The following is a 27,295-nucleotide window of genomic DNA, read 5'->3' on the forward strand; positions in this document are numbered from 1 at the left end:
TCCCAGTGCGAGGCCATCAGTCAACGAGGCTATTTTTCTCTCTTTATTTTCAATCACAGGCTTCAACGCAGCGTTTTCAGCCAATCGCGCGCAAGCACGGCCAAAACAACAGGGGCCCGCTCAACGAATAGGAGCCGGCCCATCTGTCTTTGCACGGCAGCACGTTCTCACCAAGGGCCGGGGCCAATGACGCCATGTCTCCCAAAAGGCAACGGGAACCATGACGACAGGTCTGACAGGAGCTTTGTAGATCTGTATCAAAGACTGTGGGACGGTTTAGAAATAAGAAGAATTTAGTTTGGTCTATGTGTCAGCTGTCGGACTGTACATGATGAAGATTCTCAATATTGGTACACTGTTTAACAAAAAAAAAAAAAAAAAAAAATAGAGCCTGGTCCAATTCTACTAAATAAGTTAAAAAAAAAAAAAAAAAAAAAAAAAAAAAAAAAGGTGGGGGGGGGAAGAAAATGCATTATAGTGACTAAAAATATCCAGAAGTTTTAGATTTACATAAAACAAAAAGTGTAAAATGAACATTAAATTAGCGTAGTATATTCTGGATTTTTTAACATAATACAATATAGAGTTGTCATTATTTTTCTAAAATGTACACACAAAATTAACACATTATTGGCTAATTTAATTTAATTTCAACAAATTTTCAGGACATCCCACGCACTTTGGTTTAAAAAAAAAATAATTCTGAATGTTCAACCAATTAATAATTCAATAGGCACACTGTTAATTTTTAGTTTGATTGGATGAATACTTTTGAAAATAAAATATATAGATTTTTTATGAGGTTAATTTGTTGAAATGACATGGAATGACCCTGTTGTATTATCAAAAATAATATTAGATGTATAAATAATATGGGAAAAAAGGTGCTTTTTTTACATTATTATTATGCTGGTTAATTTAATTTCTAAATAAAACTCCAAATATTAAAATGTCATGATTAATTGTTTTCAAGACAACATATTTATTCTACATCAGTGTTTCCCAAACTTTATTACCCCTTGATTTCTTATTGCAAATACCCCTTAGCTCATGTTATACATTATTTATTTGTGTCTGCAGGCTCGTCTAAACTCTTTCCTGTATCAAAACAATAACTAAAATTAAATTATCTTAATAATTAAAATGTTTGTCGTCTTAATTCATTTATTTCTGACGTTTTGCTAGTTTTAGAATATGAACTTAACCTTTTAAAGAGTTGTGCCACAAATTATTATTGATAGATGAGAAAAAAAAAAGTCTGTGTGTCTTTAAAAAAATAAATGACAGTGTTTCTGTGGTTTTCAAGTACCACTAAGGGTACACGTACCCCAGTTTGGAAACCACTGCTTTACATTGAGCGAAAGATGGAAGTTTTTAATCTATAAAAAGATTAAATTGTAAAGACAAAAATAGTGAGTAATATCAGTTAAGTCGAGGCTTTCATTTTGAAAATCACCTTTAATAGAAATTAATAAATTTGTGTTGCTTGAATTTTTGCAATTTCAGTGGACTTTTACATTCTCTTCCTTTTTGTTGTGTAACAACACTCAAAGAACAACACACACACGCACAACGTGTGTGTGTGTGTGTGCAGGAGTTTTTCTGAGCTTCCTTTTGACCGATCAGGAAAATCCAAAGTTTTTAAAGAACATGGTTCCTACTTTTCGGCCCATTGTGGGAAAACAAAGAGTCTTTCCTTGTAGTTCTTTTGGTGTGTAGCTTTTATTTGGAGCTTAGTGTGGAGCACAGCAGAGCGGGGGTGGCTTCAGTGTTGGTGGCGTGTGCACCGTGAGGCTCGGTGTGCGTCTCCGTCACCAGGTGTGGTGGGATGTACCCGCCCTGGGGCCGTGAGGTCTCCCTGTGGGGCTGCTGGGGGTCCTTTGGGGGGCAGCGGCCCCTCTTGTCCTGCCCCCTGAAACCCCTGAGTTTGGGGCTCCAGTGTTCCCGCCACTGGAGGGCCAGGGTGGAGCGGTCCGCCACCAGCCGTCTCTCCTCGGGACCCAACCCCCTCTCCCCTTCCTCTGCACCAATCAGAAGGAACGTCCGGCCCACGTTGAGGGCGGGGCAGCCGCAGCCCAGGTCCCGGTCGGGAACCCAGAGGGACTGGGGGCCCCTGCGAATGTGGGCGGTGGACCCTGTGCGGTAGACCGTCTGTATAGAGATGGAGAACTGCCACCAGGGACCAGAGCGCTCCATTCCTCGCACCTGCACCTTCAGCACTGATGAGGGGACGCACGTTTCAGTCACACTCTGACGTCATCACATAAATCCTATGTGACAAACTAATGCATTTTATTTTGCAAATAAGAAGTGTACCAATAAATGCACTTATAAAACGTAGTGTTTGTTTGATTGGTAGGTTTCTTTGCAATATTTCTTTACACTTATAAATCTTGAAGTATATGATTGGTATGTTTCTTATTTGCAATGTTTCTTTGCACATATGAATAATGTAGGATTTGTTTGATTGGTAGGTTTATTTGCAATGTTTATTTACACTTCATGTAGGATTGCAAAGAAATATTGCAAATAAGAAACATACCAATCAAATACTTCAAGATTTAGAAATGTAAAGAAACATTGCAAAAAACCTACCAGTCTAACAAATACAGGACATAAAAGTGCAAAGAAACATTGCAAATAAGAAATGTACCAAACAAATCCTACATGATTCATAAGTGAAAAGAAAAATTGCAAATAAACCTATTAATCAAACAAATCCTACATGATTCACAAGTGCAAAAAAACATTGCAAATAAGAAACATACCAATCAAATACTTCAAGATTTCTAAGTACAAAAAAACATTGCAATTAAGAAACGTACCAAACAAATCCTACAAGATTTATGCTGAGGTGGTGAATCGTCAAAGTTGTGGAAAGAGTGACCTTGTGCAAAATAATTATTTTCACCCTGATGTGCGTTACATAAATAATAAAATATAAGTATAGTATAAAATTATCAAATAAATCAGGCTTTTGTATATGTCGCCTAAATTGTCTCATAATTGTTTAAAATGAATGAATTAAAAAATAGATATTTTTTAAGTTTTTTATTTTTTTTCTCCAAATTAAGTAAAATATATTATACTGAAAATAACAAAATAAAATGACAAATTTATATACATTTTATGAAGAGAAAAAAAATGTCTCTGGGTTTGCCCGAAATTTTGTGATATCAAAATGGGGTCACGACCCAAAAAAGGTTGGGAACCACTGGGTTAAATAATCACGTGTTGAATAATTTTAGCTTTAAAATCACAGTTTACTGTATTTTCAACCTGCCTTTGATTTTTAAACTGAATAGCCATAAATGTTTTATCCTGTGTGTGTATGTTTTGTTTTTATTGGTTTTTTTTTTTTTGCATATTGAGTGCAAATACTCACCGTAGTCCTTGAGACAATATGTCTCTAAGTTCATCCTGACTTTAACTTGAGAAGGTTGGCAGTAGGACACACACTCCTCGGCTGCAGAGAGAGAGAGAGAGAGAGTTAGTGTGTGTGTGTGTGTGTGTGTGTCATATGTGAGGGTATATTTCATAGCAAGCATATCAGCACATGTCTTTCCCCCTAATTACAATATGGCTTCTCCTATTTGTCATCACAGTATCCACTGACTAACAGATGAGCCCAGCTGCACCATCGGGATGTTCCTCCATCCACCGCTAGGGGGCAGTGATCAGCTTTATCCATTCAGTAGAGCATCATTTAAACTGAGGTGAGATTATTTACTCACATCATCACACAATAAAATACACAGTCTGAGAATGTATTTAACATAGTGTAGCATCAACATGTAACATGTAACAAGAAGTGATTATTATTAAAAAAAACTATTAAAACATTTTTTATTTGACTAAATCAGGGGAAACTGCCATGATATAATATTAAATTCTCTCACAATAAATTAAACGCACACTCATATTTGTAGTAAATGACATATTGTGTGTGTGTGTGACTGCATCAACCTACAATATAAAAAAACAAGAAGTCCTCAAATTTTCTTTCTTATTATGAATATTATATTTTGTTAAGCGCATTGAGTTGACTTTGTTGTAATTTGCGCTATACAAATAAAGTTGAATTGAATTTGGGCAAAACCTAAAATTGGGTCGATGGCTTTAATGTGTTAAAATTGATTTATTAATTATTAATTTGTTGACAGTTGGAAGGAGTTATCTATGTCAGTGTTTTTCAACCTTGGGGTCGTGTTCCCGTGTGGGGTGGCCTGGAAATAAAATGGGGTTGCTCATAATAAAATTGAAAAAAAAAAAAATACTAATTAAAATTATGTAATTTTTAAAAAAACTGTTGTAATTTTCAATTTTTAGTCATTTATTTTTCACAATTAAAAAAAAAAAAAAAAAAACATGTCACAGATGCATTAAATACGTAATGTAGTATTCAAAGTTTGTACATTTGATTATAACATTTTTTGAAAAAAATAATTAGTTTTTTTTCTTAAACCTGCAGAATATTTTTTTTACACAATGTTATCAATGGTTACTTTTTTGTACATTGTTTCTCAAATGGGGGTACGTGACAGCACTACTTGAGAGAGAGAGAGAGAGAGAGAGAGAGAGAGGGAAATGAACAGATTAAAAATATGAGGCTTTATAATGTTTACTTTTAGTTAAAAATAATAATCATACTGAATATTATCAGCAACTCACAAAATTACACCAAAAACACACAAAAACGACAAAAAAAACACACACAAAATAAGAGAAAAAATATACTGAATAATAATAAATAAAATTAAAAAAAACACAAAATAATGAATGAAATTATCTTTATTAGAAATATATATATATAAGTCATCATTAGGAGAAGGATGACTGTAAATTATAAAAACTATTGAAATAAATCTATTCAGGAGGCACTAAATACTGTTTAATTCCACTTATTTACAAAATGATATTCTTTAAAATGTGTGTTTTCATGCAGTCATTCCATCGTTATATTCTATAGTTGTTTTTTCACTGAATTCTGAGCAAAATGCAGTAGTTGGTCATTTATTTGCATTGAAAAGGAATAGAAATGGGGCTAGAACCACTGATCTAAGAGACTTTCTGGGGACGTTGGTTTTATACCAGTTCAGCTTGTGGGGGTGAAAGCTCGTGGAGTGTGAGATGTAAAGTCTCACCTATGCTGTACTGTGGTTGATACCCTGGTGTCGGAGCGACCTCTTGGATTCCTGCAAACATAAACACATTATCATACACAACAGGTGAGGGGGAAACACAGCTGACTCTCCTGCGACGAGTTGACACTGTGTTGCACTTGTGTGTTTAATATGTGTTGTGTTAAAAAAAAAAAAAAAGGCCTCTCGGTGCGCGAGGCATTCCCCCGTACGGAAGATAAGCAAGTGTCAAAAACCACAGAGTGTGTGGTCCTTTTATGGCGAAAGGAAGACGCTAGCGCACACGCACACAAACTTTACTTTGGGTAATTTAATAAGGTCAGGCCTTTGCTGCTGCAATGTTAAACAGAGTGGAAAGTGAGCAACATTACATACATTACACAGGCCTCTTGTAAAACGCTGCCATATATTACTGCGCTCGTGCTGCCGTGTTCTCCTGTGAGCTGGGACCGTGACACCCTACACCCATAGCGACCCGCGTTTGAAGGTCCCGTGTGTTTAAAAGTACAGAAAGCAGTGCATGTTTGTACACGTCTCCACAACTATTTACTTTATCTGCTGGTTGTTCTTGTTTCTAAACATCGTTTTGTTTAAACGTGCCGTTTTACAGCCTGCACGTGGCATGAGAAACTCAATAAACCTAATCTGATAATAGTTTTTTTTTTTAAATGCATGTTAACAGTTTAGCTTTGTACTTGTAAATCATGTAGTCTTTGTTTGATTGGTATGTTTCTTATTTGCAAAACAAAATGCATTACTTTATGAATGATAAAACACACCAATCAAACACATACTGTGATTTATGTGTACAAAAAAACATTGCAAATAATCATACCAATAAACAAATACGTGATTTATAAGTTCAAAGAAATATTGCAAATAAGAAACATACCAATCAAGCAAATACTACATGATTTATAAGTGCAAAGAAACATTTTTTCAATTACCAAAAAAATAAATTATGTACAAAACAGGATATTTCTTAGAAAGTTTACAGGCATTCGTTTGTGACTCTGCAAGGATACACATTAACAGGTTATCTTTATCAGAAAGCTAACCTGTTAGCTTCAAACAAAACCTGTTTGAATCAAACAAAACCTGTTTTACTCACGCCCAGTGATTCACAAGTCAGTGTGGTTTGCAAATACAAAACATCATTCATGAACTAATGCATTTTGCTTTGCAAATAAGAACTAAACCAATCAAACAAATACTAAATGCTTAATAGGTGCAAACAAACATTGCAAATAAGAAACAAATCAATCTTGATTTACAAGTACAAAGAAATATTTCTACAATTTTAAAAAGTAATCATCACAAAACCTGTTTTACTCACGCCCAACGATTCACAAACTCAGTGTGGTTTGCAAATACAAAAGAAAATTCATAAACTAATGCATTTTGTTTTGCAAATAATAAAAATAATAAATGTCCAAATCAAACAAATACTACATCATTTATATGTACAAAAAAACCCCACTATAAATAAGAAACTTATCAATCAAACGTACAACACAATTTATAAGTGCAAAGAAACATTGGCAATAGCAAATGTACCAATCAAACAAATACTACGTGATTTAGAAGCGCAAATAAGTAATGTACCAATCAAACAAAGACTATGTGATTTATAAGTACAAAGAAACATTGCAACTAAGAAAGGTACCAATCAAACAAAAACTAAATCTGACATTTGAATAAATGTATATAATGTACATATAAATACAAACAAATATACACAAAAACAAGCATTTATAGTTATACCTACTTATATAACATCAATATGCCCCACCTACCCATAAGATTTTAGTCTTTGTATTATGTGATTCTCGTGTTTTTGCTGATATTGGATCGATTTCCGATGGTGTGGAAACACACTGACTGTGATATTGTGATATTAAGAAAACATGAATTGCATTAATAAATAATCATTATAATTATAAATTAAATCACTAAAAATGACTTTACGATGATGAATAGGAATCCATTGGGAGACATTTGCAGGAGAAAATTATTTTACATTCTTTTAACGTTGCTGAGTATGGGATGGATTTGGTATTCATCGCCAAATTGGCAATTTTCTGCCTTTTGGAAAAACTATTTCATTGGCAGGAAGAACTATTTTCAAAGCTTTGAGGCAGGAATAATCAGTTTTATTTGGAAACACAAGCCAGGAATTATGTGTGCTTGAAGCGTCTATTATGTCTACTGAGACAACTGAAATGCACTGGTGTGGATAAAAAGTTGGCTTTGGCAGGACCTTCACCTGTGTGACTTCTGTTTCTGTAAAGTCCTTTGACGCTGCGTAAATCCAGCTATTATGAAAGGATTCTGTGGGTTCATATCGGGGGACTGGCTCAGCTCGTAGCTTCTCTGATCCAGATCATCTGTGACAGATCTTTGTCTTTACGGCTGTGTGTGTGAAATCTTCCATTGGGAAATGTCATCTTTTCCACTTGACTTGATGCACATAGTGAGGAAAAGTACTCAAAGGAGGACGAATAAGTTAGTTTATGGCATCATAAATCCTGACAGATATTTGGGATTTATCTGTTTTCCTTTTAACTTCCCTATTATCCTCAAATATCGCACATTTTACCCTTTGGGGTCAATCTGACCCCCGGGACATTTTCCTCCAGAAAAGAATTTTCACAAAATTGTTGACCAAGTTTTTGTGTCAGGCACTTTATTTATTTGTTTAATACATAAATAACCCCTCGATAATGAAACCTTGACCTGTTCTCTAGCGCCACCATCAGGACAAACTTTTAAATTAGAATTAATTCATTTGTTTTCATCCAAATCTTCTCAAATTCACTGACAGCATGAACACAAGAGTATGAATTGGCAAATACACAACATTGTTAATACATTTTTGCATTTTGTTTTGCAAATAAGAAATCTACCAATCAAGCAAATACTACGTGATCTATAAGTGCAAAGAAACACTGCAAATAAGAAACGTATCAATCAAGCAAATACTACGCGATTTATAAATGCAAAGAAAAATTGCTAATAAGAAAGGTACCAATCAAACAAATACTACACGATTTATAAATGCAAAAAAAAACCACTGCCAATAAGAAACGTACCAATCAAACAAATACTTCATGATTTCTAAGTGCAAAGAATCAATGCAAATAAAAATATACCAATCAAACAAATACTACATGATTTATAAGTGCAAAGAAACATTGCCAATAAGAAACTTACCAATCAAAAAAATACTACGCAATTTATAAAAAAAAACATTGCAAATAAGGAATGTACCAATCAAAAAGAGTATGAACCCTATTGGTTGTGGTGAGGATATGACCTTTCATGCAGTGCCACCATCAGGTCAAACTTCCAGTTTTACAGTTGAAAATCCTGCATTTATCTATTATTTTTGAATGATAAACATTGAATGGGGTCAATTTGACCCCAAGGATAATAGGAAGATTACATTTAAGATAAAAAGGTTCAGAAGACATGAACTTTGACTTTAGTTGGCTGACTATGGGGAGAGTTGTCTCAAAAATATTCAAAAATATATCCACAATTTATACGTACAGTGTGTATATATATATATATATATATCTTTTTTCAGATTTTCACGTGTTTTTTTAGATTTTCATGTATTTTAAAATTTTTACGTGTTTTTCAGATTTTCACGTGTTTCAGATTTTGATGCATTTTTCTGAGATTTTCACGTAATTTTTTTTTTTCATGTTTTTTTCTAGATTTTTATGTTTTTGAGGGATTTTCACAATGTTTTTCAGATTTTCACAGTTTCTTCAGATTTTTTTTCAAATTTTCACATTTTTTTCCCAGATTTTCACATGTTTTTCAGAAACGTTGACACATTGCACATGTGAAAAATACATGTGAAAGTTGTGTATATATTTGTTAGATAAATCTCTACCCATCGTTGGGGGGGGGGGTGTCGGTGAGTTGCAGTGACAGAAACGGGTCGAGGCGGGTGGTAGAGAGAGATGCTAAACATAGCCTGAGATGGACTGGCAGTAAAAACAAACAAGGTTTTCTTTCACCCGCTCCTTTCACTGGGAGAGTTATGGGTCTGCGGCGCGCTCCGTGTGAGGGGGGCATTTTGAGCTCATAGCGACAGGTGTGAAGCTCTTCCCCCCCCCCATGGCTTCCTATGTCACCTGATTTGGACTTGCACGGTGCTCCGTTGTTGTCAGCTCTAGCGTTATTAAGCCTGGGAAGCAAAGCGGGATTAACACCGGAGGCTGAGCTTTGGATCACAGATATGTAACGCTGTGGATCCACTTAAAGTGAGGCTGATCCCTGAAGCACTGGGAGATGAAGTTTCTCTGTTTGTGGTCAGGACACAGTGGATGATCTGATGCATTAATAAGGACAACAGTCCCCTCTTTTAGATTAGACAGCTTTATACATTTCAGTCATTTTCACCTAAACTTTATGAAGTTAAAGGAGAACGAGTACAACTGATAACAAACTATTTAAAAACATCAAGGTAAAAATCTTAGGTAAAAAGGCCTTCTTCATTACATTTATTAAATTAAATTTTAAGCTATTAAAGCTATTCTATAAGTAATAATAAATCTTTTATGTTGTTTTTAAATACTATAAACCCATGTAAATAAAATAAAGTAACACAAAAGGTATTAAATAAAACAATAAATAGACAATAAATATTTTTTTTTAATGACAATGATGTTTATCTACAGCGTATTAGAGTACTGGAGTTTAAATGGGGGTATTTCTGAAAAATTCAAATGGATTTTCAACATTTTTTTTAATTATTTTTTAAATTAAAAAAAAAAAAAAAACACAATCTTAAACAACCGTATTTTATACTTTCACTTTCTCAAATATAAATGTAGCTCAATAAAAATCCAGTAAAAAAAAAAGAAAAGAAAATAATAATCTGAGCTGCCACAACTTGTCTCTAATCCTGGCTACTATATATTTGTAATACAGTACAACAAACATGATTAAAAACTAATTCTACTCAACAAAAAATGTCTTTGGGGTCACCAGAAATTCTTGTTATCAAAATGGAACCAACTACAAAGCGTTTGCAGACCGCACAGATACGCGTCACGCTTGTCGCACTTTTAAACAACATGGAAAAATGTTAATTTATGGAAAATTACCTGTCCAGAAAATGGTTTCCGCTTTTTACATGTGTGACGTATCTTACCTCTCTAACTAACGATGCTGCAGTTCTTATCACGCTCCATAATTGTTGGCTAGTTTTGTAGTCATCTTGTGTGTTTTTAAAGTGATTTTGATTATTTTAGTCTTTAGTTTTTGTGTATTTTACTGTCATTGTGTGTGTTTACTGTACACCAGTCGTACGTCTGCACTAGACACTGGGAAAAATGAACCCTAACCCTACGTAATTGATGAGGCGTTTTTTTTTCCCCCAGTTGCGTTTACTGTGAAGTTGGTCTTACATTTAATTTTAAATGGCAATAAAAAGTCTCAAAAAGTATTGAATTAAATTTGACTGAAGCTGTAGGAACCCTGAAAAAAAAATAAAAATAGCTACAATTCACCAGATATTAAAGCGTGTACAGTAAGTCATATTTAAACTTACGTATGCAGGGCCTCAGAGGAGACTTCCCCTGCTGGTAACCTGCTGCACAGCGGTTGCACCTGAGACCAGTCACTCCTTCCCTACACAGACACTGGCCTGAGGTCTGGTTACACCAGCGACCCACTGCTCCCAGAGGATGGCACTGACAGGCTGTGGAACAGATTCAACCAGGACATGAGTATTTATATCACCGCGATGTTTCATTCAAGCTGTATTTAGTTTGTTTGCTCCTACAAAACCAACTCACACGTGATGAGTTTTTAGAAATAATGGGATCAATGGGATATGTCATACACAACTGTGAAAGTTGCTCACTTAAATACCCAATATCAGTCTATACAGCTATAGTTTTCTTGGTCTTGTATCTCCAGTACTTTATACGTTCTAAACCTACATTATTGGACTTGGAAGTTGACCTTTTTAGTCCAAAATTGTCTTTCCCTTCATACAAAATATCTTCTTAGTTTAGGGTTAACAAAGCCACTAATATAACATTATCTGCCTATTAACAGAGCCAAATGCTAGGTGTCAAACTGGTCTCTCGGAGAGTTATTAGTTTAAAATTGCAACTGAAAGGGATTTTACTGCGTTATTAAAAGAAGCAAACATCTTACAAAACTGAATTTATGTGTGACTAAGAAGTGTATGATTCAGTGTAGAATTGGTTTATCCTAATCAAGTTAAACCCCACAGCTCAGTTTGTCTCTACCTACATATTAATGCTGGTTTGCTAACACCTACGTATAAGTCTGACTTTCTTGAATCAGACATAGGCAACTATCCACAAACGTCCACAAATCAAATACACAGAATGACTTCAAACACAAATAAAATGCCAAAAAAATTGACAGAAGTAGAGAAAATCTCACGAAAACACACAAAAAAGAACAAGTATACACAAAATAATAGAAAAATAGACCAAACCCTTTGTTCTTTCCTGTATTAGCGCTCTGATTGGTCATTATTCTAAATTCTGACACAAATGTTGATAATGTGAATCAGACAATCACATTTTTGTGGCCCTCGCTGTGATAAAAGGATTACAGGATGGTTTGAAAAAAGTTGATTCATCAATTTAAATCATTTTTTTTAAATATACACGTTGGGCACACTAGTCAATATTCAACTGCCCCATGATGCATTGCGAGCGGAAGTTTTTCTCGTTGTAGGTACGAAATGCATCTTGGGAAACTTGGAAGTACGCTTCAGTGGGAACGCTCATCATCCCAATCATCCTAACCATATTAATAGTATATAGTAGACAGTAGGGATGTAACGATTCACTCAACTCCCGATACGATTCGATTCACGATACTGGGTTCACGATACGATTCGATTCACGATACTGGGTTCACGATACAATTCTCTCACGATTTATTTTACAAAATGGGACTGTATAGAAATTACTGAAAAATATTCCTTTATTTTTTTTGGGGAAAATACTACACTATTTTTCATTGTCAAAAGAATCCCTTGATAAACTATTTAAAACAATGCAATTTAACTAAAAATAAATCTTGAATGAAATAAATAAAGGAATAATACAAATGAAGAAGAAGCTTATTATTTAAATTCTGGTTCTATAGTAAACAATACAAAACTGCATAATAGTTATTTTTCTTTTTAAAAGTGCAAATGAAAATGTATTTTGTGCCTTAACAATTGGACTAAAAAAACAAAACAAAAAAAAACAGTAATTTTACTGTATTTAGGTCAGATATTTGTTTAAACCAGCAGAGGGCGCTGGTAACCCAGTGGTCGGTTGGCATGCAGATATTTTGCAGTGAAGAAGAGATGCTATGCTAGCAGACAGAGCTAATAGAAAAACGTGACTTTTACAGATATTCACGTAATATTACAGATATTCTTTCGGTGCTAAAGGGGTAAGGAATCATTTATGAATATGTTTAAGAGTAGAAGGCGGCCAGAAAGAAAGTATTAGCAGATTTCGCTCGCCGCCAACACTTCTGTGTAGCACCCTCTGCTGGTTACAAAAAAGTACTGCGATTCAATTTTCACAGCATCGATGTGAATCGTTATACATATGAATCGATTTTTAACTGCCTTACGATTAATCGTTACATCCCTAGTAGACAGTATATACTCATTGAGTATGCCATTTCAAACACTTAAGTTTCAATCCTAAATGACAGTAGGCATCCGTTCTTGTGCAGGACAAAGGATTTTCACACACACAGTGATTTTAAGGCTGAACAAAAACTCATTAATAAGGGTTAAACAGGAAGTTACATCGTGGCAGTGAAACAGAGTTTCTAAGAGTTAAAAGTAAGTTTTTATCCAGATGGAGAACAATCCAGAACACTGATTTTCCCTCTGCATTCCCTCTACATTCCTTTGATAAAAGCTGGGCTTGAAGTGAGTGTTTGCATTCTGGCTTTGCCCTCACAAAGCTTTTTTTATTTGAAGCTTCTGTCACTGGATGAAACCCAGTGTGAGTGGACTTGGATAGATAGAGGAAGCTGCACTTTGGCTGCTCTGTTCGCGCTCGAATACTGTTTAGACAAATCCTCACAACGACTCTAAACAACCTGACAAGAGATACTGACTGATGGTATCACTTTTGGCCTCCGAATGGAGGCTTAAGGAGAAATATGGCTCCAATAAATTCAAACCAATACTGTGTGTGCACTAGAATTTGCATGTTACGGATGTTAATGTTGAGTGCTCTTTTTCTTTCTTTTTCTCCTCGTCCTGCACATGTGTCAAACTCAGCCCCATTAACTTTGGATATATTGGGCCAGTGGTCGAGGTTCCACTCAAGCATGCCAGAGTGTCACAGTCACTTAGGACATGTGACCAGTCAAAGGTCAGAGGTCGCAGCAGATGCCAGCCTGTGGTAACGATGGGGGGAATATACAGGTGGCTCGGCAGGAGTTTGGTCAGGGTTTTTTTTTTTTTTGTTTATCGATAACAGCAGAGATGGGCTGTTAAGTTGAGGTTTTGTTTATTCAAACAAGGTTTTTCAGGAGATTTTTATCTCCTGACATGTTTTGAAAACAAATTCCTGAAAAACCTCGTTCTGTTCAAAAAGAAGACGGAATTAATCTGGTTGGAGCTATTACATGGAAGTCAAGTGAAACTTCAAAGGAAACATCAAAGGCGATCCTCTGATGAAGACTGGCAGTTGACAGTGGAAACATGTCAGGAGATAAAACATTTCCTGAAAAACCGAGTCTGAATAAATGAAACCTCAACCAGTCTGAGCATTACTACAAGAAAGAACAATGGGTTTTGTCTTTGTCGTCCTTTTGTGTGGGTTTTCTTGGCATTTTTAGACATTTTATGTGCTTTTGATTTCATTTTGTCTATTTTCTTGTCAATTTGGTGAATATTTGTTGCCTCTTTGTGTGCTTTTGTCCTATTTTTTGTGTTATTGTTGTCATTTTGTGTTTAAATGGTTGTGTAGTGCAGCAATTCTCAACTGGTGGGTCGGAACCCAAATGTGGGTTGCAGACCTGTACTGGGTGGCTCGTGTACAGCTGGTGAAAAATATATACTTAATGTCTCTCATGTTAGATTTTTGAAATATGTTTTTCTTTACAGGAAAATGTATTGATTTATTTAAAAAAAAAAAAAAGATTGTGTTTTCAACAGCTTTTTCTGAAAAACTAAATTTTGTTTGCAATTTAAAGACCGTGGCAAAATGTGGGACCCAGGGTGAGACCAGTTAAGAACCCCTGGTGTAATGTGTCTGTGATCATTTTGTGCACTTTTTGTTGACATTTTGATGTTTTCTGTCTTCCTGGGGCTTTGTGTGTTATAATGGACTTCAAATAACTTCCAACTTCATGAATTACAATTTTTGATTTGGGTCGCCATTTGCCTATGTCTGAATAACAGGAATACCTTTCTCCTCTCACAATGTCACCACCTTGTAAACACGGCCCGGTCACACACAGACCAACACACAGGCAATCAGAGATAAACACCGTTATATGCTATAATTTCATCCTCTAAGAATCCACACACACACACACACACACACACACACACACACACACACACACACACACACAGTGACTGACGTTGACAGGCCTTGCGGTGGTCTAGCGTCTTGCTGTGGTCCCGGGTATATCCGTTCTGGCAATACTGGCAGTGACGCCCCGCTGTGTTATGGCGACACTTTTGGCACACCCCTCCGCTGCGCCGACCCGACTGCTGGAACACCTCCATGCTGAAGCGGCATTTATTGGTGTGGCTGTTACACTCACATTCTGGAGAGGGGGAAAGAAGAATAGTGGGCCCCCGTGTTTGATACCCAGATAATACAAACCTTGGTACATCTTGACAATGTTAACATAGTGTCAAAAAAGACTGAACAAGCTGTGGTTTGCACACTAAAGTCAGCTTTAGAACTGCAACACTACATAAATTGAAATCATTAATATCAACACATATAGGACATTCTAGCTTTTATTTTAATTTAGTTCTTTTGTTGTTGTTGTTTTTACCTTTTCTGCACATGTGGTCAAAGGTCAACACTGTGGCCCTGTACTACAAAGCTGGAAAAGTATATCCTGGATTTATCTCCGTTATCGGGCTTCGCCTAACCAAACATGCTCCATCAGCGAGCCCCTGTCCTACGAAGCAGGATATGAACACGTTCACTTAAGACAGGTGATTTCAGATGGGCTACGTGCGAGCTCCTGTGACAGGGGTGGAGACTGCAGCGTCAGACCAACCACAATTACGGAGTGTAGAGCAATTTATGTCACAATTAAGGAATAATTCTTTAAAAATAAGTAAACGCAGCTTTCAGATCTGCACCAACCAGGATCTTCTAACAATGGGCAGGTTATTTTCCAAGAGAACTGATTGGTCAGGAGGCGGGACTTTGGTACTCGCTCAGATCTTTTCCAAAACAAAACATAACCTCGACCATGTTAGGGGTTCAGCCTAAGTTACCACGGTGATTTAGCTCCGTAAGACGTTAGCCAGTGTCGTAGTATAGCAGACACCAAATAAATCCTGGAAGTTAGCGCGATAAGAGGAAATCCAGCCTTGTAGTACAGGCCCCTAGATGTAGTGCAATCTTTTTACTACAGCGATGCTCACATTTTCCTTTAGTACAGGGTTTTTCAACCTTGGTGTCATGACCTCATGTGGGCTCGCCTAAAATTTAAATGGGGTCGCCTGTAATGTATCAAAAAAAAAGAAAGTGTCTGTTTGTACGGTTGCCGTACAAACAACCCCCGGTGCTATTGGTATGGTTACCAAAACACAAGTACGTAGCGTCTTAGGGTTAGGTTATAACCCAATATCGCAACAATTTTTAGGGTTAGGATTAAGGTTAGGGTAAGGTTTAGTCTTCGTCACGCAACCTAAACTGATCAATGACTGACCTATCACGTGACCTAAACTGGCCAAATAGGGGCGCTGCGTATGGATAAAATGTCGGTATTTTGTTACTACAACCGTACGGCCACTGCCAAAAAAAAGTTCGGATTAAAAATATATATCAAAATGTTTTAATCATTATTCTTTTTCAAATTAAAACCCAACACAATCTTAAACAGCTGTATTCTATATGTTCTCCTTAAATATAAATGTAGTTGAAATAAAATGCAATATATACTGTATATTTGTATCAAAGTTCCATTAGTTCAGCTAATAGTCTCTGAATAAACTGTGTTCTACATCAAGATAACCTTTACTCATGTATTGTTTGCTAGCAGAAAGAGGCAAGCTAACCTGGTGTATCACTCCCGCTCTCAAACAAAACTAATAAACTGCACTTGTAATAAAAAGAAAAGAGTTGCAGTATCATATTACACAGGAGGAAATGAAAGTAGTGGTAGAGAAAGTTAAGTAGATGTGGGCTTTATAAACTTTGGCAGACAGAACTGGAGTTAAGCTAGCTCGACTGTGTAGCTAGCATGTCATGGTCACTCTGTTGCTCCTTTAAACGAACAAATTAGGGAGGAAAACTAACAAAGAATTTTTTTGAAAAAGTCTGCATGCAATATAAGTTAGAAAGCTTTTATTGCTCACTTTGGGAGTTAGCTAGCTCTAAAAACAAAAAAACAAATAGGAATCAGACCAGAAACCAGGTCCATTATCAGGGTCACAAAGTCCTGGATGCTTCTTTAATTCATTGCCAGTGTATAAATGCTAACAAAGATTTTCAAGTTTTATGGGTTTATCGTTAAGCACAGCAATCATCTTTTTATTTGCAGTTGGTGAACAAAATATAAAAGGTTTACACCTTAAATGGGTTAGAGTAATTATTAATGTAGCCAATAATTAAAATATGACTAAACTGCTGAAAACAAATGTATTTGAGTACTAAGTATTTCAATTTGACAAATTTCGTTGTAAAATGTAAGAGTGACCACTCTCTATAAATTCTGTGACGTCATTGGACCAAGCACTGTTAGCCCCGCCCCCCCTATAAAAACTTGCACCTGTGGAATCTGCAACCTGCGGTGAGTGGGTTGGATTGAGATAATTGTAAATAGAGAGGTGTAGTTAGTATTAAGTAGCTAGTTAGCATAGCAATGATTGTTCTTGGATTTGCCCCCTAGTGGCAGGTCAGCCAAAACCAGGGGTTTCGTTACTCTTTAATTAGGTTATGTAAATCTTATAGTTTCTTCTACCATTGCAGAAGTTGTGATTCGTCTGTGATCTGTAGTAACAGAAATTACATACCATGCATGTTTGTTGAAAGACTTCCAAGTAGCCAAGTTAAATTTGTTGGTTTTTTTTAGATCGTAGGCTTCCAAAGTGGGTTACATGATTAAAAATTCAGAACAGCCTGACAACATTGGAAACTAGAATATAAAAAGAGCAGCAGTCAGGAGCCTCCATGCATTGCCACAAATTACACATTGGCCTCTGTAAGACTAGCCTTTTGTGGTAAGCAAATTCATTACATTAAAGCTGTAGCAAGTTGTATTTTGCAGTTTCAGGCTAATGAGTATTTTGTATTACTGCTATATGTTCAATCAGCAAATGTTTGGTAGATTTCCTTTTTGTAAAAAAAACAAAAAAAATCAAGAGATTATAGTTTCTCACTGAAAATGCCAGTAGACTAATTAATTAAATACATCAAAAAAGTGATAATTTTGAACAAAGACGTTTTCTTGTGTGCTTACAGCATATTATTACTTTTTTATTATATATTATTCCTCAACAGGATTGGTAAAATTCAGAGACACATTTTACCGTATGGCTACATTGTATCTGACATTACATTATTGTGTTTTTTAAGTGTGCAGGAGTAGGGGGTACATGGCTTCTGGTTAAATGTCTGCAGGCGTATGGATCTGTGAAAAGTTTGGGAACCACTGTTTTAGACTAAATTTAGACTGTTTTTGTAAAGCAAATATACTGTAAGAGTGTAAGTTAAGCCTGACTGAAATTCTGTTGTTACAATCTCTCTCAGATATGGCCGTCCGAAGTTACCCCAAATATCAACTTTTAGACCGTGTTGTGTCTGATATGGAAAAATATCAATGTGTATGTAGAAAACAGATGTTCATCCATGAATGTATGGATGACTTTTTAGCATAATGGATTTAAGTTACAGTCAACATGTTCTTATGGCCAAGACTTTAGTGAGATTTAACTTAACTCTAAGGTTTTTATCACTAAAAGGGAAGAAAACAAAGGAACTGCATTGCACCCTAACATTTCCTTAGATTCTTAATATCACATAATTTGTTGAAACACGTTCATGTTAACTCACCAACACAGGGGTTTGGGTTTGTGGGTGTGGCCCTATGCCAAGGCCTGTCGAAATAGAAATCCTCACAAACGTCACAGTCCGGACCCGCTGTGTGGTGCTCGCACACGCACACCGCGCGGCCCGACTCGTCGCGTCGACACCTGGACGCGTGTCCGTTACATTTGCACCTGCCTCCGACTTGCAGGTCAGAGAGAGCCAGAGGAGGTCTGACAGGAGCTGGAACTGTAAGCGACGAAGCCACTTGCAGATCCCTGACTCCGTGTCTAGTGTTGACGTGGTTGTTCCTCCTCTTCCTCAGCTCTCGTGCCATGTTACTCCTGCTCCGCCCTTCGACTGTCCAGCTACAACCTCCATCAGCGCAAGACAACCATTGATTATTTTCCCTTTTACGTCCTCGTCCTTTACTTTTCTCGCCTTTTTTTGGAGGAGCAAGTCTGTTGATGTTGAACGTATCCACGGTTTCCTTGCTGGTCACATTGTGCCCATCCTCAACTTGATCTGAGCCTTTATGACCCTTTCGGCCATGCTTGTTTCCCCTCTCACCTTTGTCATTGGTCTCCCTATTAAAATATGCGAGTGTATTATCTGTGTGTAACTTGTCCATCTGTCCTCCAATGTGTCCCTTGTATTCTGGTCTCCACCTCACATCCCCAGTGCCTCTGCCATTATGTACTTTATCAAACAACAAAGTCTCTTCCCCTGCATCTAAGGGAACCACTTTCATGTCTTTGGACACTTGGTGGAAAACTACTTTGATGTCGGTGGCTGTCACCCAGTCTTGGAGGGTGTGGCTGTAGTCAAAGTCAGGGGACGATGGCCGTCCATCCAGGGTAGAGAAGGCCAGCACCATGCCGCCTCTCTGCTTTTGCAGCGGGCGAGGGTCTGAACACAGAGGCTCTGTCTCTTGGTGCCTTGTTTGGGCCATAGTCTGTGAGGGAAGCCTGAAGTTCCGGAGGCAGTCACTGGAGTAGTGCTGCATCGGCCTCCAGGTGCGCCCATGGTCCATGGACTTTAGGATGGAAATGGAGATGGGATCCGATGGCTGCCCTTGGTGGCAGAACTGCAAACTAATGTAGGTAATCTCAAAGCGGCGACCCAAGGCTAGCGTGAGGACCACCTCGCCAGTGTCAGGACCCGCGTGGGCCATCCAGCACGTGAGGTTGTGGGGGTTATGGAGGTCCGTCAAGGTGGTGACGTTGTCGTCATTATCGGCTACGTGTAACGAGTGGCTTGCGTTGACTGAGATCCCGTATGCAGCGTTGATGAACTCTGACAGGCAGTGTCGGGGACGGCCATCTGGGTGGTAGCAAGGGTCATGGGGTGAAGTCCAGCTCAATGGGGTGTGGGAAAAGGGAGAGGAGAAAAGGGAGGAAGGGAAGACGAGGATGAGTAGAAGGAAAACAGGAAAGGGAGAGGTGGATGGGGGAGGGGAAAAGGGTAGGAACATCATGTCATCGAGCCTGTGGGAGAAAAAAAACATAATTTTTAAAAAATCAACTGACGATGAAGCTGAATGCAGAGATCTAAGAAGGACCATCTGTTTCTGCATTGAAAACACATGAAAAGCAGCTAACCACAGCACTCACAGGCTTTCTGCACATGCCAAAATCCCTCACCCTGTAAGAATCTAATTTCCAATCTTAATAAGCCTGTCAGCCAATCTGAACTGGTGACCTTGAAAAGTTTTGGTAATATTTTAATCTAACTCTTTAAGGAGATCAGGAAGAAATGAGTCAGTTTAAATTTACAAAAAAACTAAAAAGAAACTCCCGACAGCTGGGACCAAACATTGAGCTGGACCACATTCATCACATTTATTGCTCTCCTTGCAAACAATTTGTCCGTTGGTTATTGCTGCGGTTTGGAGTGTCGGTATTCTGAAGAGGCCAACGTGTAGAAAGGAATAGGGGTGGAGATTAGAGTTTAAGATGGTAGCGAATGATTTATAGACAGAAATGTGTTGAGCTGCCGCTTGAGAACTTCCGTGGTAAAAACGGAGGATTGTGTTGGTCTAGAGCAAGAACAAATCCCTTCCAGTCTCTTCCAACTGGTGATGGTGGATATTTATTCTACTGTCAAGCCTTCATACTGTTGTCTTTTCATTTTACTAGGTGGACTATGCATCTGTTTTCTCTGAAACCACTAATTTATTAAGTTTTACTGCTCATACAATGCTCAAAGGCCCAAATCTCTTGGAACACTTAGTTTGCTTACAACAAAAGCAGAACATGATCTGGTTTTACTTTTCCAGAAAGTAGGTTGGGCTTCTTGTACAGTCCTCTAGCCCTCTTTCTGTCCATCTGTCACCTGCACCCTTCATTCTGTTCTGGGAATATTCCTAACTGCTGTGAGATTGATGATGCCCTAACAAGCGTTTGACACTGACAGCGAAGTCAGCAGGGCTGCACAAACCGAACCCGTCGGAAAGGACATGACCGAGATCCTCTCCGGCAGCGTCATCCCGCTCAATTAGTCAAAGACTGAAACATGAGGCAGTCCCAGGCGAGCGTAAAGAGTCTGCCTGTTAGTCCTGCTACTACTGCAGTAACTCCATCATAAAAAAACACGCAAAAATATGAACATTAACAAATAAAACAAGCCAGCAGGGATGGATTAGTGATAGTGTCTGCAATATTAGTCCTGTAGTGAAGCAGCTATAGCATTAATGATGCTACAAGATGATGGTTGGTTCTACTGAGACACATTCTTCAAGTCCAGAATGCCTCCGATGGTCATTCCTTACATGTTGAGACATGCCCCAAAGGAAGGTCTAATGATAGAAAGCAAATCTGGATCCGTGATTAATTAGTTGACTTATTTCACAGAGGGTAGATGGTAGCAAATTCCTCGATATTCCACTGAGGTGTTTCTGCATCATCTGTTTGCTTTTTAAACTTTATTCTAAATCATTCAACTAAATGTAGATGTGGGGTTCTTTATAGTTTCTACCTTAAACATATTTTCTTTGAGGTAAATAAAGCACAATGTGTTTGTCTGTTAGCAGGATTACGCCAAAAGTACTTAACAGATTTTGACAAAATCTTAACCAAAGATGGACCTTACGCCATTGGAAGATTCCTTTAAATTTTAGAGGGGATCCGGGAAAATATACTGATTCCAGATTAGTTTGAAAAATCAAAAAAATACCGATATTGCATCATTGGAGAAATGTAAAACATGTATATCTTGGTTTGTGATTGACTGGTCTTTATGAAATTTCAGTCATTTATGACGGGTTGGCTTCTCAAAAATTCCACTGGGTTTCATCCGGATTCGATCTTGACTGCACATTTAATCACAATTTTTTTACAAATATAAGGGGGTTCCAATACATTTGGATCTACTGTATTGTTATTAATGGCGAAATAAATTTCTTCCAAGCCTTTAAAGAGTGAATGATCACGATTCCAGCAAGTTCATTTTGTCTTCTTTTTTAATATTATGTTATATTTTCATTTATTCAGACAACTTTTTTTCAGGAAATGTACTTCAATCTCCTGACATGTTTCGACTGTCAACAGCCAGTCTTCTTCAGAGGTGTGCTGAGCTTCTGCTGATCGCTATGAACTTTTCTTTGACTTCCAGATAAGAAAAGAAGAATGTAGACAAAATGAACTTGCCGTAATTATTACGCTGAAGTTGAGAAGACATCAAAGCAATCAGCAGACGCCTCTAAAGAAGACTGGCAGTTGACAGTCGAAAAATGTCAGATTAAAGTAAATTTCCTGAAAAAAGTTGTCTGAATAAATGAAACTTTAATATTTCAAGAAAGAAAATGTGTGATGGAAGTTTATCCTAACACGTCTTTATAATAAAATACATTAAAATACCTGAACGAATTAGGGCTGCACCAATTAAATTTCGCGATGGAAGTAACCACTGAGTATTTACAAGAAACATTCTGTGATGTTGACAGAAAAATATACAAAAGTTTGGAAAAACACACAGACAACGATAAAAATACATAAAAAAAAGAGAAAAACATCCAAAACAAAAACACAGAGTGCCAACTATCCTCTGTAAAGGTTTGTCCTCTTGTTTTATCTTATAATTCCTTTAACCACCCATGCTTTTAAACAAATAAAAGCTTCAGTAACTTGTTGCAGATGAACGGACCAAAAAAATTCAATAAGGCATGAGGAGCACAAACAACAGGGCAACATTTTTCATTTGTTAAAAATAAAAGATGAAAAAATCCCCGTTGCCATATGCCAACAGCTTCGTTCATGTGAAGGATTGCGGCGGGTGGAAACACGAGGCTGACAGAGAACGGAGGTGGGGGTGGGGGGGAAAGGGGGTTTGGGGTTGTTTAACATTCCCATGACATGCTCTTGCTCTTGTCTTTGTCACATTACATGACTAATTAAACATTGGCCCATTACAAGCTCTTGGATAAATGGATGCTCATCTAAGAGAGACCCTTGAGGTTTGTAATGCCCTCCAGGACAAATCCTGACTGCGTCCTCTTCCGAAACCAGATCATCTGTCTAGCACCACCGGAGTAACCCACCGGATACGGTTTCAACAGTTTTTCTCTGACACTTTCCATAAATTCCCAGGGCCGGCGTGTCACAGGAAAATGTTGACGATGAGAGGAATTTACCACCTATGCATACTGACGAGCGTAACAAGCAACAGTGGTTTTAGATGTGGAAGAAAAGGCTTTACCTACAAGAAACCCATTTTTTTAATGTACTATATGGAGACGAAAGACATTAGCAACTTATTGCACAACTAACTACACAATCATTTTTGGACCCGACATGCAATCAAGACAGTTGAAGGAAGAAAAAAAAAAAGCAAGGCTGTAATTCATCTTCCTCAAAGCTCGCGCTGCCAAATAGAGGTATGATGAGATCGACTTCTTTTGCCGGCTGATCTTTAGAAGCAGCTATGCTCGGCTGGCAAGAGCCTAGAAAAATACTTGCTGACAACCTAAGGGCATGTTTGCACCATATTCCAACAGAGAGGGAGGAAAGCGAAGCTAGTGTTGTTGGCGCTCGGAAGAACAAGGTTGGTTTTCTGATGCAGGCGTCCTTTGATTAGATGAAACATTTGGAAATAACTTAAGTGGAACCGCAATAAGTTCCATAGATACGTTCAAGCTTATTATTGATCAAAGAAGGAAGAAAGATTGTCAGGTTCTTGACTTTTGTCTCTTTCTGCCAACCACAAGCATCTGCAAGTCTTCTCTTGTATTTATTGTCTGATAAAAACAAGAAGACTCAAAAGAAGCTCACCTCACAACTATTCAGTGATTAAGCATCACTTACATGCTTTCTTTTATTGCAAAATAACCCTTTATCGTGTCACAACGCATCAAATTAGGGCTCCGCCTTATTTATATTAGGGGTCACCAACTTTTCTGAAACAGCTACTTCACAGTAAGTGAATAATCTGAAGGCCTACCGGTTTGATACACACAGAAATACCACAGGAACTTCCCAGTTTCACTTTATAGTGAAGGAAGACGCAGCGTTAACTTATAAAAGGTAGGATATATTTAGGTTTCAACATGCAACACTTTATTTCTCTTAATTTATGCCATTGTTTCATTTTCAAATGACCACTTCTGAAACCTTTCATAGCGAATCATCATGTTCTTAATTTACTAGCCACTAACTACTCTTTATCTAATATAGAAACGTTCTAACAATTAGGTAAGATTTTATCGCCAAATCTGCAGCATCTTTATTAAAATCCTATTTGTGATACTTGAACGCATTTGTCTCATTGTTTTTAGGTAAAAAACATTTAAAGATGATTCATAGAAGTATTTGTTTTTATTGAGAAATAAAGGATGAAACAGTTATGGTTTCGCTATAGCTAATGCCTGTCGTTGTACACCTTGCAAAACTTTGAACACTGAACTAATTCTTCCCACTTTAACCTAAAAATAAACCTCAGAGAAGAACACATTTCTGAGTTTGCTCCCAGTTAAATCAATCAGTCGTGTTGCCAGTTCAGGGAGGTGAGATTGTCTGTGCTTCTGTCTGTTTTTCCTTGTGTGTGGGGCTTGTTCTGGTGAACAGATGAGCAGGATTTGAGCCTGTCTCACACATTTTAACATTCCTCGTCATGGGCATATAGCGAGAGCGGAAAGAAGGCAGTTCAAACTCCTCGACTTCTCTTTTTCCCTTGTTTTTGCGTGAAAATAAATTTTGGCTCGATAAATGTGTTCGTATCGGGCTTGATCAAGACTTCTTACTCGTGTTTGCACTCCAAGACGACCTTTAAATAAAGGCTGATCAATTATATAAGCTCTCTTATGAGTCAAAGTCAAACCAAAACACCTGTTGGGGTATGTTACCAAACTGACACCTTTGTTAATTTGCAATTGTCCTCAGCCGTCAGAAATACAAGCCTGGCGAGAAGAGAATGCCGTCTGTATTCCCAAACAACATTCCTGCCTGCACAGATGAAGCTCCGTATATATGTGTGTGTGTGTGTTATTCCACACGGTGCGGATTCCAGAAGTTCTGTTTTAAGTGTAATAATCTAATTTTAGTGGAGCAGCCTCGGTAGCTTAGAAGCAGCAGACAGCACAAAATGGATTATCGCTGCTTGTATCTTTAGCCGAGAGCCTCCGTTCTCCGCGTGAGATCCTCCTCCTCCTCGCCATGTTGGTGCACCACCACCACCCGCAAAAACACCTAGAAGGTGCTGCCGAACCGGAAGCTCGGCCCTTTCACCTCATTTCTGAATTCAAAAACACATGTCGGTGGTTTTTAAAAGGCCCGTTTCCGCTTTTAAAGCCTCACATGAGTTGGCTTCAGCTTCACATGACGATATTAAAAAACAGATGGAATTGAAATCAACTGAAAGTACAACAGAACGGGCCGGCCAAAGACAACTCCAGGCATGATGTGGTGGTGGGGGGTGGAACAATATAATAGTGACATAACTGTGGGGGGCAATGCCCAGGTTTTAATGAGAATCAGGCAACAGGAAAACCCCTGCATGGCAGCAAATAAAAAAACAGTCGAGATATGTTAGAAAAATGGTTTTAAAGCTCATTTAAAAAAATAAAATAAAAAAAAAAAGCTCCACAGCTTGATGTAATTACACAATGTTGGATTAAGGGGCTTTGACTGTGAAGTTCACATGCCTGTTTTCTGTTAGACAAAAAAAAAAAAAATGACGCACCAAGTTTAGACAAATATGGAGATTTTTTTCACTTGGGATCAAAGCGCTGCAGAAGGGATTTAAAGAAGAATTAATGAACTACTTTTAAGTACAAACATCATTCCTTCCTATGATATTCCTGCTGCCACGCTTCATTACACAGAAATGTTCATCTGGCTTTTGGCAAAGGTTTGCAGAGTGAACCAAAAAAAAAAAAGCCTGAAGACTAACTGCGTCAATTACGCACAGCTAATTGCTCTTGTTAGCCACAAATTTGCTGGAGCCAATTGGAGGAAACGATAATATTTACACAGTTTGCTCAGACAATTTAAATCAGGTGGTGAAACACGTGCTTCAAAATGAGCAGAAAGTCAAGGTAATTCGATTTTTTTTCATTTATTTATTAACACCATGTGAAATAATTTCCAACAAATATTTTTTTTTCTAAAAACAACAATAATGCAGCCTTAATAAAACGTTTTATGTGTACATTTTGCTTAATTTAGGCAAAAAAAAACAAAAAAAAACCCAACTAAATGTACTGTTTTTCAAAAATCATATTGTTTTTAAATCAACGCACTGTTTTGTCTCTTAATAGAAAATGCGGACACAATTTTGAGGAAATATATCCCAAACACGTGTTTAAAAGCCATGTTTTGTAATTAACGTTAGCTAAATTACACGCGCACTTTTTGCGCTTTTTAAGAAAACAAGACAAACCGGACTATTTCCAAAGAATTCTCCCCAAAACAAACCACAGACTCAAACACTTTATATTCAGCTCACTTAGTTAAAGATGTGGAATTTTAAAAAAACTCACCATGTGCCTCGCAGTTCTCCTCCGCGCCTCAGACCGTCTCCTGCATGTGATACCGAGCGGAGCGCAACAAGTGTCCGCACATCCAGTGCCGCCGCCTGACGGGGGTGCGCAGAGTGTGTGTGTGTGTGTGTGTGTGCGTGTGTGTGTGTGTGTGTTTCGGTCGTGCTGAGTTTGACTGGGGCAGAAAGTGAACAGGATCAGCTGGGAGGTGTCACACAGCTTTACGCACGACGCAGCGAAGTGTGTCCAACTCGGATCTGAGATCAACAGACGCGCAAAACTCTGAAGAAGTTTAAAAGTTTTAAACATCATGAAAAGGGAAAGATCAGGGCCGTGCATAGGCATTTAGGGGGACATGCAGAGTACACGTACCCCCTTTAATAAAGATATTTTATTATTCTCTGTTGATGCGTAAAACCTTCAGTTTTGGCTAAAATAGTTGTTCAATATTAAAACTTTCTTTCTTTCTTTCTTTCTTTCTTTCTTTCTTTCTTTCTTTCTTAATACATTCAGAATTGAATGGTCGGTTCGGTTTATTCTAGTGATCAGTGTCAATTTTAGGCAACTAATAATGTTGAAGCAAAACAATGAAAATACAATTTTGAAAAAAATCAATTGTTTACCTGTTGTTAATGAATATGAAGAAATCAAACTCTTGTTAAATGTATTTGTTAGATTTATTTTTTTTTTAAAAATGGACTGAATGGATTATTTACTGGAGAGTAATTTCCTTTAATAAATGGCTATTCTAATGTGAAATTTACTATGACAATTGTTTGTTATTGTTTTACAAAAAAAATAATTTGTACATTTATTTATATCATTTTTTTTAAAAAAACAGAAAACTTTTCAAGCATTTGAAACTAAACAATAACAAAACTGCATAAACAGTGTAATCATTAAAACATGCAGGTCCTGTAATCCAGTATTCT

The 27,295-nt window shown here is 37.4% G+C and overlaps 1 protein-coding gene across 1 annotated transcript; it reads right to left on the reverse strand.

The window, feature by feature from the left end:
- Positions 1-1,438: 1,438 nt before the first annotated feature.
- ntn5 (netrin 5) lies at positions 1,439-26,546 on the reverse strand. Its single transcript, XM_028475121.1, has 7 exons — positions 26,364-26,546; positions 18,419-19,878; positions 14,757-14,945; positions 10,711-10,860; positions 5,145-5,195; positions 3,386-3,466; positions 1,439-2,219 (listed from the first exon to the last, which is right to left on the reverse strand). The coding sequence occupies exons 2-7, from the start codon at positions 19,866-19,868 to the stop codon at positions 1,723-1,725; spliced, it is 2,418 nt and encodes an 805-aa protein (XP_028330922.1). The 5' UTR covers positions 19,869-19,878; positions 26,364-26,546; the 3' UTR covers positions 1,439-1,722.
- Between the last annotated feature and the right edge of the window lie 749 nt (positions 26,547-27,295).

The sequence above is a fragment of the Gouania willdenowi genome, chromosome 18, assembly GCF_900634775.1.
Source record: "Gouania willdenowi chromosome 18, fGouWil2.1, whole genome shotgun sequence".
Lineage (NCBI taxonomy): Eukaryota > Metazoa > Chordata > Actinopteri > Blenniiformes > Gobiesocidae > Gouania > Gouania willdenowi.